Genomic DNA, 16,348 nt, shown 5'->3' with positions numbered 1-16,348 from the left:
TATTACACTATAAATAGTAATGCTTCTTATACTAGTGCTTTCAATCATTACTATAGCACATGAGAGTTTAGTTTTTTTAATAGAAAAGAATTCTTAACTAGAAAGAGGGCACAAAGCTAGGGGTGCACTGATAAAGATTTTTTGGAGCTGATACCGATGGCTGATTATTAACGAGCCATACTGGGCAATACTGAACCGACTGCCAATATGCAGCCCAGCAGCTTGGAGAGCAGTGTCTGGCTGGTAAGCCTGTTGGCGGGGGAAGCGGCAGGGGGAGGAAAGAGGTGTGGGAGGGGGCAGATCAAGGCCCCTGCAGTGAGGGAGGGACTGGGGTAGTGGCAGCCCCCTCTCGCCCCACACACATATGTGGGGGGCACATGCCCTCCATGCCTCCCCCAAGGGTGCACGCAGAAGTGGGAGCCGCCCCACACGCCCTGGATGAGCCTCTTGCGGTTCCAATCCATGCTCCCTTCCCAGCTGGGCAGCCAGAGAATGCCTCAGCCCCACTCCCTCCCTCACTGCAGGGGCCTCCATCTGCTCCCCACTACGCCCCTTCCCTCTCCCCGCCTCTTCCCGCCAACTGACTGACCAGCTGGACACTGCTCTGCGAGCTGCCAGGCTGGCTGTGTGCATGCTGCAGCTGCACTCATGCCCACGGCATTTATCGGCAACATTATCAGCTACATCAGCTAAAAAAAGCCGATTGCTGATAATGCCAATTTTCCTTTTATCAGTGCCGATATGATATGGACTGATGTATCGGTGCACCTCTACACAAAGTTCATTTGCTTTTGGTGATGAATTGTTGTAACTAGCTCTCAAATTTGTTAGAAAAATGGCCTGTACAACCTCATAAAGTAACACTCAGGGTCATTCAAATTAGATCAAGAAGTGGAAGCCAAAGCCACATATGGGGAAAGCAGATGACATGGGGTCCTACCTGGGCTCTGAATTTACCAGGTTTTAATCAAGGACACACAGACACTGCTACGTCTGGCAATTTAGAGACATTTAGAATTTAAGACCAGAAGGGACTTCTTTGACCTTCTGTACAACACAGGCCATAACACTCCACCCAGTAATTTCTATAGTGAAGGGAATTGTTCTTCACTGCTGTACAGCTGAACATTATGAAACCCAGTAACTTATAGATGAACTGCAGCATGTCCTTCAGAAATGCATGCATTCTCAATTTAATGCTGTCAAGTGATGATGAATTTCCTTCTTCCCTAGACAAGCTATTCCAATGATTAACAACATATCAGCTAGGCTGACAGCTGAAATCTCACCCTTGTGACTTTATTTTCTTCTATTAGTTGTTTTTTTGGGGGGAAGAAGCCAAAATTGTATGTATTTGTATACATGAAAGCAAAGAGCTCAGGGCAATCACTATTCTACCATAATGCATGAAAAACTGGGACTTATATTCACATCTATAGGAACTTTCAAAAGTTTTGTTGAACATATTTTGAGGAAGAAAATCCCCCCAAATCAACTCCTTTTCAAGGACAACCTCAGTTTCCTTCTGCTTCATATCTCCCAGATCTCTGGGCAATTTCCTTCCTTCGGCTTTTGTGCTTTTCTTCATTTCTAACTTTTGTTTCAACTTACTTAGCTCAGTGTTGCACTTCAAAACACATGCAAGAAAAATAAAAAAAGAGTTTGATGCTGGGCCTCTCTCTTAATGAGCCTACGAGATCATCACTATATCAACTTTATATCCTGTCTTGGAGTCTCAAAATGTTTGTTCTGTCTGATAAGATAAATTCAAGTGCAGAGAAGATCTTTGAAGAAAATCTTCTGTCTAGCCTTTTTTCTAATTTCTTTTTTAGATAAGGTCTAGTTTAATATTTATATTGTGTGATGAAGCAGAGTATTAGTAACAATCCATTACAACATCTGTAGTCTATTTCTCCTTGGGTAAAAAAAACTGAAGAACGTTCAGTAGCTACCATTATCACTGTATCTTAACAAAGACTGTCCCAGGGAGCCTCCAGAATGTCAAAGGAACAGAAAGAGCGAGAGCACGGTAAACCACTTGGTGAGACATGCATATGGCATGAAGGGTGCACATTGCTCTCTCACAACTATTGCTTTTATTAAGAAACAGCATAATGACAGAGCTCTTCACAGCTGCAAGGTTCCAACAGCAGAGGACTAGAACCACAGGCAAGACATCTATCAGACACCCCTATCCATTGGCAACACGTACAGGGTGCGTACGGGGTGCACACAGGTGAATGTGCACTCCCCGAGATCAGCCGTGCACCCCCTGGAAGCGCCAATGTGAAACTGGAAGCGCACTTCAAGTTTCTCCGCTGGCTCGGCTATCAGCTGTTGGGGAACCACCCCCCAGGTTGGAGAGTGGCTGCTGGGGGACTGCCTCCGTCCCTCCCGTTGGCCACCTAGTGGCCCCCCAAACTCAGGAGGGGCCAGTCACCCATGCCCCTATCTGACCCCATTAGTTATAAACAATGGCAAGACTGAACCACATATTAAGGCCTCCAACCACAGCATGTTCTAAACAGTGGGTTGTCCAGATGGGAACATGCTAATTTAATTTTTAGCCAATTAAATCCTTGCTTTATGTAAAGTTCAGCTTCTTTGCGCACGATACTAAAGAGACAATGTTGTGCTCTGTTACTTTTGCCTCTCCATTATTGTGTAGATCAAAAAAAAAAAAAAGAGAACTCATAGCTCAGCCTTTGACTAGCTTGGATTCCAGGAAACTTGGAACTGATGTACAATGATTATGGCTAGCTGTTTTATGCTACAGCTGTACCACACACTTCCTCCCAGCTGTGTAAGCTATGAGAACATACTAAGGTTCCCCAAGACCAAAGGTAGCAGTGAGGAAAAAACATGGAGCAAAGGCTCTCCATGCCTGGGAAATACTTGAACTGCAGTGGGTTGTAGCTGCAAATATACTCCCTTTATTTAGCACACTGTGAGATATACCAGTACATAATGTTTGATGCATGTGGTTCTTTACATGAACTGCACAAGTCTTTTGATAAATGAAAGCTGCAGTCTTAATTTTCCTTAGTAGACAGGAAGCACTTTCTGTCACCATAGGAATAATTCATCTACACAGCATATGCATGAGATAGGCACTGCTCCCATTTTAGAGAGGGAAGTTGAGGCAGAAATGGTAAAAGGTTTTGGCTGAGCTGTCATGTCATCATGTACTAACTCAGGAGCAGAAATGGATCTGAAACGTACAAGAAACTGGTACCCAGCTATGAGCTCACTCAAAGACCAGCTCTTTGGAGTAGCAAATTATAGACCTTCATTATGGCTGTCCACCTATCGTTGCCGGTTGGATTGTTTTATATAAGATAAAAGAAAAAACTTTAAATTTGATTCTGCCGGCATTTCATCCTGAAATCAGCGCTGGATTGGGGGTAGGAATGCCATTGTCAAGAATTCCCTTTGGTCTAAAAAGTATAAACATCAGCCTCCTGCCCCTTTCTTTTTAATTCAATAATTAGGACCAGAGCCTGCAGATAAATAGCAACTGCCCTCCAACTTCTGAGTCACTGCACGCCACTGGAAGTAACTGTAGACTAACCATAAAGGCCTGGAGGCAGCAACTAATCCAAGTTGCAAATGTCTGAATAAAGATTTAAAACACAAACAGGGAAAAACATTTGCCACATCTCATGCTTTAAACTTGATTTCAGTTTACAATTATTTGCAGTTACAGTGGAGCTTTGAGCACCACATCAGGAACAGGATGCCATTGTCCTAAGTGTTGCCTGCAGAAAAAAAATGAAAAGTCCTTGTTCCACAGGCTAGGGACAGAAGTTACATATAAAATGGTTTGAGTGATCATAAACTGGTTTAAACCTGTAACAGAACATAAGTTCAGTGCACATAAATCAGTTTCAAAATGGCCAAAACTGGTTAAGGTAAACTTGGTTGAATGTAGTAATAGACTTACCTGATTTAGGTCAAACTGGTTTAGGGAATTTCTGTCCCAGACCCCTTCCTGGTTTAAGTTAAGTCAGAGTCCCCCAGCATCCCAGCATGCTTTGCAGCCCTGGGCTGGGCTGCCTGCTCCAGGGAGCAAGGTGGGCCCTGCCCCTCTCCTCCCTAGACAAAGCTCCGGCTGGCTGAGGAGGTAGAGACTGCAGCTGGGAGACAGCAGCGTCTTCCTGGCTTCCCCTGCCCCACCCTCCCCTCACTGCTCGCTGCTCAATCAGGGATCCCCCCCCTCCACAGCATGGACCCTAGTGGCACGGACCCCAGCTGCCAGCTGGCATCTCGTCATGGTCATGCTACCCCCATGCTAGCTAATGCTGAGAGGTGTCTACGTGTGTGTGTGTCTCCAATTTCATTGACAAAGGCAGATGGAATGGTGTCCAGTTAGAGCTTTTAGGAACTAACCAAAAGTCAGCTGGTAATGCCCTTCTGTTCTTCCTTAAAAATGCTTTGCAAAAAGCTGTTTAAGAAGAGCTTGAACTAATGAGAGAGAGATTTTGTTTTCTTGAAGGGCTGATAAGCTTTGTGTTTTGATAAGCTCCCTGCTGGCTGCTGGCTTGCTGTCAGTGTTCAACAGGGGACAGAGAGAGGTGTGAGAAATGACCTGGTTTGCAATGAATGCGGTGCCTCTCAGTTTGCTTCAGATACTATGAAGAAGCAGGGAGAGGGAGATTGAAAAGCTCAGTATCATCAACAGATGCATGCGCTGCACTCAAGCAGTCATACTCCCTACCCCTTGAGCAGCAAGCAGGAGGGTGGAAAAGCCTGGAGAGGGCTGCTTCCCCAACCCCTTCCAGCTACACCCTGGTTGAGGACTGTGCAAGCCAGGGTGGGGATTTAAACCTCACTGTGGAAGGGAAGGGAGGGCTGCTCTCACACCCCCCAGCTTCTAGCTTGAGCCACTACAGGTATGTGCCTCCATTTCCTGAATCAAAAGTGAATGTCTATCCCAGGGGTGTCCAACCTTTTTGAATGTGGGGCCAGATCATGAACTTTTTATCACCCAGTGGGCCAGCAAGCCATATTCAAAGACCTCACAGGAAGTGGTATCACATCAGGAAGTGATGTCACATGACCTTGACACCAATGAAGTTGCAGGAAGTGACAATGAAATGGGTCTAACTAGTTCAAAATTCTCCCTCTATAGCATCCACTTCTGCCACTGTTCAGGACAGGATACCGAGCTAGATGGACCATTGGGCTGACCAAGCATGGGACTTTTTATGCTCTTACGTCCTTTGGCTGAGCTTCCAAACTATGGCTGAGATTTGCAAAAAGGGGTAGATAGGCATGTTACAAAGTTGTCATAAGAGATTTGGAGCCCTCTAAATCCCATTCATTTTAATGAAGGTTGGCGTTTTGACTCAGTTTTGAAAATCTCAGCCCAAGGTGCCAACCAAATAAGTCAAAATGTATTTTGCATTTCTATGCAGTGCATCTATGTGGGGCTCTCCAAGCATTTTACAAACATTAAATGAACCTCAGGATATCCCTGCTTTTCAGAAGAAATGTGCTGGTGAGGACATTCTGGGAACATCTCTCACTCTCTGTGTGTAATCTGCTTTTACTGTCCTTGGATCACCCCAGAAGGGCCCTCACTGCCTCATTTCCAGTTCAGAGCAGGTAAAGTGTAAGTGGGTAGGAAGGGCTTATTTTTTGGCAGCAGGTTTGAGTGGCTTGAAGCTAGTGAAGATGTACCCACAATTAGTCACTGACCAGAGTGAGAACACAGTTGTCCTCACTTATTAACATGGCTCCAAGGCCCTGCACTGTCTCTGCTTACATGTTGCTCTCATGTCCTCCTGCTTTCCTAAATCTCATGAGAGTAGAGGATTCCCATCATGCCTACTGGACTCCTGTCACCGGACAGTTGTCCTGGTTCTAAGGTTGTGCTTCTGACTCTTTCATGGCCTCTTTTAGGGTGCACACTTAGGACTCTGGATTTTCCTTCCTGCCCATTTTGCTGAATTGTGATTATTCCCACGGGGCATGAATTTAGTTCAGTGGCTATGATTCTGCTTTCTCATACAGAGGCAATGACTCTCACAAAGTATGGCATATTTTAGTAGGATAAAAACATTTTGAAGGCCACACAGAAAGCAATAAGCAGTCTTTACTCACATGAGCTTACCAGGTATCAACCACCTGCTACTTGGGTTCCTGACAGGTACAGACACAAGTTTATTAGCATGTTGTTCCAGAGTGAGTCTCTGTGCCATAGCCTACATCAGGTCTCAGATCTAGGGAGCCTGACCCCTTCCCAGCCATAGGCTTGTCATGTTATACCAATCTGCTGGCCGGTGCAGACCCGGCCGGGCTCCTCCCATCGCCAGCAGCATGAGGGAAGCCAGCTTCAGCTGAATGCCACTTTTCCTGGCCAGTGCTGACCCAGCTGGGTCTGTCCCATCCGGAGCAGCACACGGCTGAAGCCAGCCTCCCATGAGCTGCTGGAGACAGGAGGAGCCCGGCCGGGTCTGCACTGGCCAGCAGAAGTGGCGGCAGAGCCTTGTGCTGCTTGGGATGGGACAAGCCTGGCCGCAGCAGCAAGGGCTGAGCTGCGTTTTCCCTCTACCTGTGCCGGTCAGTCACGAGCGGCAGACAGCTCCACCGCCACTTCTGCTGGCCGGTGCCGACCTGGCCAGCCTCCTTCCGTCCAAAGCAGCACGTGGGAATCTGGTTTCAGCCGCATGCTGCTCCGGATGGGCCGGACCCACCCGGGTTGGCACCAGCCAGCAGAAGCGGTGGCGGAGCCGTGTGTCGCTCGGGACTGACCGGCGCAGGTAGGGGAAAGTGCAGCTGAGCCCCTGCTGCTCTGACCAGGCTCATCCCACCCCGAGTGGCACACAGCTACTCCTCTTCCCACACACACCGCGTCGGTAACGTCAAGCTGACGTGGTGCGTGTGGGAACCTTGTCCCTTCCCCAGCCCTTCAGCAGCCATTAGGAACCTGCTGAGGGGCTGGGGGAGGGACAAGGGGTGGGAACAAAAGTAAACAGTGTTTACTTTTGTTTCCTGTTGCAGCACCTCAGGCCTCAGAAAACGGCTTGGCGGGCCGCATGGCAGCCTGCGGGCCATATGTTGGACAAACCTGGTCTATCACCTTGCAAATCAGTTCAATCTCTGCAGCTTAGACTAACCCGCAAAGACTGAACCAATTCAGGCTTGGGCTTTTTGAATGTCTGTCCCTAGCCAGAGATTCTGTCATCTCTAACAAGGAGCAGAAGCACATGGGAAGCATACAAAGAGCAGGGGTTCCCATAGGTCAGCTCTGTGCACAGCAAAGGAGTCTCAAGCTTTACTTTTAATTTTTAATTTAGAAATAAACTAGCTTCCATTTACAGTAGTTGATGGGAAATTAGTTTCTGCTGAAACAAATATTTACACAAAAACGGTCTGCTTTTTATGAAAAGCTTTGACTTCTTGCCAAAAAGAAATCTAAAAAATCCCCTCCCTGGTTTTTGGTTTTGCAGTAAAAAGTTCATATTCTCCAAAGAAATATTTTGGTTGAAGTTTTATGCAGAAAACGATCCATTTTCCACCTACTTTAATAGAAAAAAAAGTAAGCGAAAAGAATATCCAATGCTCCCTACTGCCCCTCAGGTTAGTGTCAATTTTTAAGTCATGAATTTTCTAAAACCTTACAGCAAGTTCCTGATTCCTGCCTCTGTCACAGATCACTTCACATCACTTAAAAAAAATGAAGATTCTGGTTGGTTTCACTCTTCTGCTGTCAGCAAAGGACAAGGCAGGTGGTGGGAGACAGGAGAAAAGTTTTCACTCTAAGGAAGACAAGCTACATTGTACCTTTTGGATGGCACATGAGGTTTTATGCAGAGGCAGTTTTGGGGCAGGCAAGGCTAACAAAGAAATAGGAATGGATGTTCAGTGCTTTGGGCTCCCACTCCTTGAGCAGCGCTGTCTCCTGGGAAATGAGGAAAGGTTTAGCTGAGATTTCTGGAAAAAGGGACTTCCTGGCAAACGTGTGATCAGCTTATATTGGTGTTAGCATACATGAGTAAGTAAAGCAAGGAGCCTTTGAAACATAACCAGACTCCACAACGTTCATTTCTCCTCCACTGAGGGACCTGATATACAAAGCCCCCGACATTTGGTATCACCGAGCAGGGCTCACCATTGGTGCAGAAATGAACATGGGTGCCATGAGAAAGGACAAGAACATATTTCACCAGTTTCTTAAGTTTCTCAGGCCAGCAGGACACATCAGATAGCTGCAGTAGACTAGCAGCAATGAAACAAAAAGCCCCTTCTCCACTTCTTATGCATTTCTTACCTTCCCCTCAAACCTGGCTGTGCTGCCCAGCTGCACCCGGATGTTCCTGGGAGGCAGAGTGAACGCAGGAGCTTCTGTAGGGACGGAGGGGCTGAGGGGCGAGGGCTCCAGAGTCAGGGAGGTTTTGGAGATTCGAGCTGATGTCACCAGTTTTACATCCCCCATGATCAGAGCTTTAAGGAGAGAAAGAGATACCAGAGGTAAAATATAAGCGGCTATTATTGATTATCTATGTTATAGTAAAACACTAAAGTGCAGGCATGATTGTACTAGGTGCTGTATTTGTACATAATAATAAACAGCCTCTGTGACAAGATGACAAATATTACTCTTCCCATTTTATAGATGGGGAGCTGAAGCCCAGAGAGATGAAGTGACTTGACCAAGTCACACAAATAGTCAGCAGCACAGCCTTGAATGCAATCCAGGTCCCAGTCCAGGGTCTTGCTGACACAATCATCTCCCTCAACCCTAACAGAATTGCAACAGCTCACTTAAGGAGGATATTTTTACAACGTGACTTCTTAATTTCCTTGGCCTGGATTGCATGAAGATCAATAGGTTTTAAAAGCACAGCCAGTGTTGGACAAGTACTTCTGAAATAGAGTGAGCTCTGTTTGCCTTGGATTTAAGTTACATACGTGAATGTGGAAAGTCTGATTTTTCATACCAAAGAAATATATGCCTCTTCGTCTCCAAAGGAAAAGCGCTGTAGGGACACAGGGGATGCTTGCTTTGCAAGCATTCCAAGTCTCTGGCTTTCTGAAAGTCCTTCTGCAGCCTGGGCAGGAGGAAAAGCCAGAAGATCAAAAGGCTAGAGGCCTGCATGCAAAACTGCTACTGAAATGGCTTCTTTAAGAGGTTCCCCTTATGGACAGTAACTTCAAAAGCAACTCTGTTACGTCTGTGCTTTTCCTACTGGCCCACTGTGGAGAGAACAGAAATCATACTGAGCAAACAGGTGTTACTGGCATTTCAGCAGTACTTGGGATTGCCAGGGCCCCATCTTGATGCCAGAACCCATCACACCATTGGGAAATGGAGTTCCTGCCCCACAATGCTGACGATATACATTAATAGGATGCACTGGGCCGAGTGTGTGTGTTCGAGAGAAGGGGTGTTAGCTTGTCCAGGGCTACAGTTGATCAGCTTCCTGAAGAACACAGAACTATTCAGGTGTCCAAATCATAATCTGGTATCCTACCCCTTACAGCAGGACTGTGCATTTCTAGATTTGTTTCTGGTATCAGATATCACAATTCCACATGCTTCCACACCGCTCCCAAGCCTCGCAAAGGAACATACAACACAGAAGCTGCCTTTGGTTGTATGCCTTATTGGCCAAGCTTTAAAGAGGCATGAGGTTGATGCTAGTTATTTGAGGAACACAAGTGGCGCTTCCATTATTGCATCGACCTCTGCCAATTTTTTCAGTTATACAATCCCATTTTCTTCTTTTATCTTGACTTCGGGTTTTCAGGTCCCCCGCTGCTGTGTGAAATATTTATAAAAACAGAGGGAAGTAACTAAACTGTGCAGGGGAAACAGTAAGAGAGAGACTCTGCAAAGTACAATCCAACACACAAAACCAGATGCGGACAAAAAAAATAGAGATGAGATAAATATGTTCCTCTCCCTCTTTCAGCTACAATGTCTTAGGAGCTACTCAGAACACCAACAGGTAAGAGTCATCTGGACAGAAGTGTGATTTGGACATTGCTCATCTCTATTTGACATGGTTTTCCTGGCTACTGAAGACAGGAATTAACTGTGCTATAAATAGTTCTGCAACAGCTTGCTTCAAGATAGGGGTGGGAAAGAAGGAAGAATTTGGATCATCACTTGCTAAGGCAATTTAAAATAGGGTTCTTCCCAATTCATCCCATGCTTTGGGGGGGAAAATACATGCTGTATCCCACTAGCAAGAACAAGGTTCAAACATGGCTGTAGCACAAGCAGGATAGAGTCCGTAGCAATTTAGACTTTTTCTCATTACTGCGGCTCTCACTCCTTCCTACCGTCACTCCCAGCAGATGAGTCTGTTCGGTTCAGTGTTGCCAGGTCTTAAATATGAAATTATTGTATTGGAAGCTCCAATTACCATCTGTTCTGAAAGACTATCCTACACTGAAAAAAAAGTAAGCAAATAAGTCGTCTTCTCTTTTAAATAATATCATGTTGCTTTATGCCATTATCATCACATCCTGTCCTACTCTACTTGACACAGCCCACTACGACTTTTTTTTAACTCTTTCTCCAACTGGTTAAACTGAATTTATGGCTCTGATTATGCTTTTCTGTTTGTTTTATGGTTGAGGTCCGTGTATTGTAAATCTTCTGCACTTTATTTTGCAACTTACCGTATTAGGTACACGCCTGGACTTTACAAATGAGGCACGCACATTTGACTTTCTATTGATTTAAGACCGTATATAGCATTTAAAATAAAGCTCTTAGTATTATTATACAATGAGATTTAGTTATGTGATCATCATACAGTTATTTTATATTGCTCACTGTAAATCTCCAGTTAAAGATACGTGGCAAATATTACTCACCCTCACTTTAGTCCCTGTCAAATTCCAATTCAATGCGAGTGAGAGCTGGTGTGAGATCACAAAATCAAGTAAGCTAGTTCAGTTCGGATTGTCAGTGGAATGACTTGTTTGTTTTTCTCCCAAATTTAATTACATAAAACATTCCTGTATATTTTGAAGACTTTTAATATTGTCTAGCGTACATCGCACAAGGGTTGAAATTATTGTACAAATACTTTATTTATCGTACACATGGCAACGCCGGTTCAGCTTTGCAGCATTCAGAAGTGTTGTGGGATTGACATTCAGTGGCTCACGTGCTGAAGGAAGAGAGCTTCTCTCTTGTCTGTCTGTTGTGTTAGTGGAAGGTAAACCAGGAATTATCATCAGATTTTTCTTTTCCCCTGGGAGGAACTCACAAAATATTTTAAAGCAAATATCTGCTGCAAATGGGAAATCTTTCCAAAAAAAAAATCATTTGTCAAGGTTGGGGTTATTGGATGATTAACATGAAAGCTGAATCATTGACCACTACATATAGGGTGGTCAAATAAACTGTTTCAGCTCCTAACAAAAAAAAATTCCTAGGTATTTGTCTCAGTAATCTGGCATATGCATTCTTCAAATCCAAACTGTCACTAGGAGGTGAATTATTAATTTATACCATCAGATAGAGAAGGGGTGATATTAGGCAACTATTTATCTGTTAAAATGAAGGAAAAAGTCAGCATTGTGTATCATTTTTCTCTCACACACACACCCCAATTTTTCCTCTAACGAGTAGCGGTTCGTAAGCACGCCGCCTTGGTCCAGCATGGGACACTTATCGAAGAGGGCTGGGGGCCAGAGGCTGGGGCCTGCAGGCCAGGGGCTGGGGGCCAGATGCTGGAGCCAAGAGACTGGGGGCTGAAGCCAAGAGGCTGGGGGCTGGATCCGAAAGGCTGGGGGCCAGAGGATGGGGTGGAGGCTGGGGCTGGGGCTGGGGGCCAGAGGCTGGAGCCAAGAGGCTGGGGCTGGGGCTGGGGGCTGGGGGCTGGGGCCGGGGCCAAGAGGCTTGGGGCAGGAGGCTGGAGTTGGGGGCTGGAGGCTGGGGCCGGGAGCTTGAGCCAAGAAGCTGGGGGCCGGAGACTGGAGCTGGGGGGCTGGGGCCGGGAGCAAGAGCCAAGCGCCAGGGGCTGGAGCCTTTCAAAAAGTTAACTAATCTTGAAAGGACTCTCCTAGAGTCCAAGGGGATTTCACACGAGCCTTGTCTAAAAAAAGGAGCAGAACACCAGCAGTAGTCTATCCTTCTCTCAACATCTTCCATTTTATTCTGCATAAAGCAATTAAGATTAGCATTTTCAAATGCTCCCACGGCTAGGGACAGACATTACACATAAACCAGTTTAAGTGATCAGAAACTGGTTCAAACCTTTAACAGGACATAAATTTTGGCCCAGAGCTGGCATCTGGCCACACCACCCACTCTGCTCCAGTGGTAAGTGGGACTTCTGCACCCCTGACAGGGAGACCCTGTTGGGGTCCCATGTGGAGGGCTTTTAAACCCTCCTCACTTCCCTCCACCTGAGCATGCCAGCTGCTGGAACAGCAAGCGGAATAAAGCCAGGCGGGGCTGTGGCGTCCTTGACAAGCAGACCCCAGCTGGGGTCCTGTGCCAGTGGGAGAGGGGGTATAAACCACCCTCCCCTCCCATCCATCTCAGCATGCTGGCCCGAGGTAGGGGTCTAACCCCCCAACTCCAGCAGGGAGCAGGGGAAAAGCCTGACAGGGGATGTTTCCCCCTTCCCCATCCAGGCACACCCTAGCTGGGGACCATGCAGGTCAGGGTGGGGGTTTAACCCCCCCAATTATATTCAGCTGGCTTGCCAGGGCCTGGCCATGCCCTCTGCCCCCCCAGCTCAAGCCTTCAGCCTCCATCCCGCCCTCTGGCCACTGCCGAAGGGAAGGGAGAGGTTGCTCTAGCACCCCACAGTTTCTGGCCTGGGCTACTGCAGGCACGCGACTGCATTTCTGGAATCAAAAGTGAATGCCTATCAATTGCAAATCGGTTCAATCTACACAGTTTGAACTAACAGGCAAAGACTGCCTTGATTCAGGCTTGGGCTTTTTGAATATCTATACTTAGCTAAGTGATTTAGAAACTACACATCCTACTAATTTATAATGTGACTTGAGGCCCTTAATCATTTCAGAGGTTTTGCAAATCCTATCCTAATAATCTACATTGTTCATACTGCACAGCTGGCTTGCATGGTACTCTTGAAAAGCAGTACAATCCCTGCCCTTAAAACCTCATCTAAACTAGTTAGAAACCGACTGTGTGAGTGACACCCATTTTGTGATTTCCAGACTTTTTACAGCCTTTACAAAGTCCTTATTGCAGCAAATCCCAGAATAATTTGATCAACTCAGTTCTCTTCAAGACTGCACCAATTGAAGAGAGGGAAGGGCATGGAACTACAAGTACAATACTGCAAGAACCAATTCTTTAAACGTGATTGGAATGACTCATGCCTCCATTTTACGAAAGAAACAATATTAATCTCTTGCATTCCTTTTACTAAAGAAAAACTTCTTGTGCCCCATGAGGGAGCCTCGTGAAAGGCAAGGAAGAGCTATAGGCTTCCCAACAGGCTTTAGGGATAGACAATCTTTAACAAATTGAGTAGGAAATATAAAAATGTTAGTTCTGGGTATGTGTGCTGAAAGTTTGCCTCTGTTACTAAGCCACACCAGAGTCCATTTACCATATTTACTTGCATACCACATGAAACTTTCCTTCCAAAAATCTGCCCTCCAAAACTAGCATGCATGTCTTAAGCTAGAAAGCTGATTTTCTTCACTGGAATAGAAGCATGAAGACACTGTGTTGCAAAACAGCTGCCAGTTTCTCTTTCAGGAAACAAACAGGAGGGTGTGGAGTCCAGGGTTGTTAACCCTCTCACAGCCACTCTCAGCTTGCTGGCTCAGAAAGAAGCTTGTAGCTATGTTCAATACAGTTTCTCCCAAGAAAAAGCCAGATCTAGACCACGACTCTGGAAAAATATTTTTCCCCCTACATTCTGCCTTCTAACAGCAAGGTGCGTGTCTTATTTGGGGCCGTACAGCATGTGAAAAAATATAGGCATGCTCTTAATTTCCCTCTCATTAAATTTTGCATGAAACTGGCTGATGTTCTAAGTTGTGATCTTTCACTTAGCACATCTTTCATCAACTATCTTGCTGCAAAATCAATTCCCCCAACAACTTATTTCAGCAAGAGAGGTGCTCAGAAGCAAATGTTGTGTTCTACATGAGCTATACAGAAGACGTCAATATTTTTGGTCTCTGTTGCAATCACTGTGCATGTATTGTAACCAGTCCTTTTTTGCAAAAGACCTTTTTTGCACTGACATGTTTTATGACATATTAAACACGGCTTTCTCTTTATGAAAAAATAGTTTTGTGACAATTGAGAAATAATTTTTATATGGATATATGGATTTGGTAATCAGGTAAATTCCAGAATATAGCCTTCAAATCTGATTGTCAGATACTGCCGACAAATGATTAACAGAATTTTCTACTTTTTAATAAATTAATTTGATACTATGATGTCATTAATGGAAGTGGAGTGACTGTCCTTGGAAGATACCTGCCTATATTTGTCAATAGAAAATTTAAAAGTATTACCTTCTACACTACAAAATGTGGCAGAGAGCAACAACAAAAATTATAGGTCTAGGAAAAAAAATGATATCTGTGGAAAAGTTGGAAGAATTTGGCTTATTTATTCTTAAGAAGACAAGACTGAGGGGGATTTGATAACAGTCTTTAAATGTGCAAAAGGCTGTAATAAAAAGGATGGTGATCATTTGTACAGTATGCCCATAGGAGACAGGGCAAGAGGTAAACTGCAAAGAAGGGCATTAGGTTAGACAGGTGGTGCTCAACCTTTGGCTCTGTGTACTAGATGAGTGGTGTGGGGCTGGTCTGAAAGCTGGCTAGAGCCCTGCACGTCAGGATCAGGCCGCAGGACCCAGCACTGCCCTCTCCCACCCTGTGGGCCAGCATCAGGCCCGCACCACTCCCTCCCAGCCCCCAACACCGGAACGGGGCCATGGGGCCAGGCGCTACCCCTGAATGCATACTGTAATTGGGTTCTGAGACCCAGTCCTACCCCACTGCCAAATTTCTGGACCTTTGGGGAGCTCCGTGGTCTGCATGAAATGGCACCATGGGCTGGATCTGGACCATAGGCTGGGGGCTGAGCACACATGGGTTACACAATAAGAAGAAATTTTTATGAGGGCCGTTAAGTGCTTTAATTCAGTTGTGTAGAGAAATTGTGATATGTCTATCACTGGACATTTTTAAGTGCAAGTTAGACAAGGATTTGTCCAGGATGGTTTAGATTTAGGTCAAATACGGGCCTTACATTTCTACCAGGAGAACTGCCACACTCCCAGTAGAAACTACAAGCATACAGGCATTTCTTCAACTTTACCAAGAGAAACATGCAGGTGTCAACCTGGAAGATTTGCCTTGCAAGAGAAACTCTCACAAAAGTGAACACTTGTTCATTCCCCCGCTGGTCTTGTCCAGGAAGTGAGAGGAGCAGCAGCTACTGCTGCTTCCTACCATCTTCCCCATACTAGGACTGCCCTGGTGGGGCAACAGGTTGGGGGTTTTGCCCCGTGTTTCAACATGGCACGCAGGGGGAGCTTGCTCACTTTCAGAGTGATTCGCTTGTAGAGGGGCAGCTGTTCACCTCCGGCTTCCCAGAATGAGTGTTCCTTGTCTGGGAAGTGGGGGAGGTCTTTGTCCCACTACTCCAGACCCTCAGGTCCAGGAAGGGTGAAGCAGCTCCTGCTCTCCATGCCTTCCCCAGAACAATCTCCAGTCTGGGGAAGAAGCAGAGACCAGGGTGAGGGGGCATATCTGCAGGCTGAACACACGTACTGCTTCCTTGCCTAGAACTATTTCTGCCAGTGGAAATTTCTCAAAAATTTCCTCTGCTAGAATGAACACCTGTTTGAGGCTAGTGATGATTGTTCCTTGGATTAGATGATCTCTTAAAGTCCCTTCCATCCCTGTTTTTCTTCAGTCTTATGAAAAGTTTTCAAACAGGTGAAAAAGAAACCATCACCTTCTCAAACCTTATGGTACTTTATTGGCTGTAGCATACAACGCTCACTAAGTGCTACTTATGTGACCTTTCCCCAGATTTCCATTCCATTTTCTATCTCCTTGACTAGTGTTTTGACTTTGCTCATCCACTTTCTCCTTCCTATCATTCTTTCCTATGGCACTTATTGGAATCCACCCCCACCCCCCTTCCCTGCTCAACATGCACAGTATAAGATCAAAAATATAAATGCTATTCTGGGTCAGACCATAGATCTATCTAACCCAGTAGTCTCTCTATCAGTGGCAGAGTGGAGGGAAAGGGGAACAGCAGCTTCCATGCAAGGCCTATCCAAACTGATGTGTGCCCTGCTCTTCTTCCCTTACAGCTTCTAATATTCAATCGGTTATGTTCTTCCACAATATTCTT

At 45.6% G+C, this 16,348-nt stretch overlaps 1 protein-coding gene across 3 annotated transcripts in view; it reads right to left on the bottom strand.

The window, feature by feature from the left end:
- The window catches only part of MYLK (myosin light chain kinase), a 356,584-nt gene that overhangs the window by 230,250 nt on the left and 109,986 nt on the right, over positions 1 to 16,348 (bottom strand). For all 3 annotated transcript variants that reach the window (XM_006259414.4, XM_059727477.1, XM_014599482.3), the window contains exon 2: positions 8,276 to 8,448. In XM_006259414.4, coding sequence (XP_006259476.3) covers positions 8,276 to 8,448 — 173 coding nt within the window. The remainder of the gene's footprint in view (positions 1 to 8,275; positions 8,449 to 16,348) is intronic.

This window comes from Alligator mississippiensis, chromosome 4 (genome assembly GCF_030867095.1).
Source record: "Alligator mississippiensis isolate rAllMis1 chromosome 4, rAllMis1, whole genome shotgun sequence".
Lineage (NCBI taxonomy): Eukaryota > Metazoa > Chordata > Crocodylia > Alligatoridae > Alligator > Alligator mississippiensis.
Note: the sequence above shows the minus strand (reverse complement) of the source record. Positions and strands in the feature narration are given on the sequence as shown.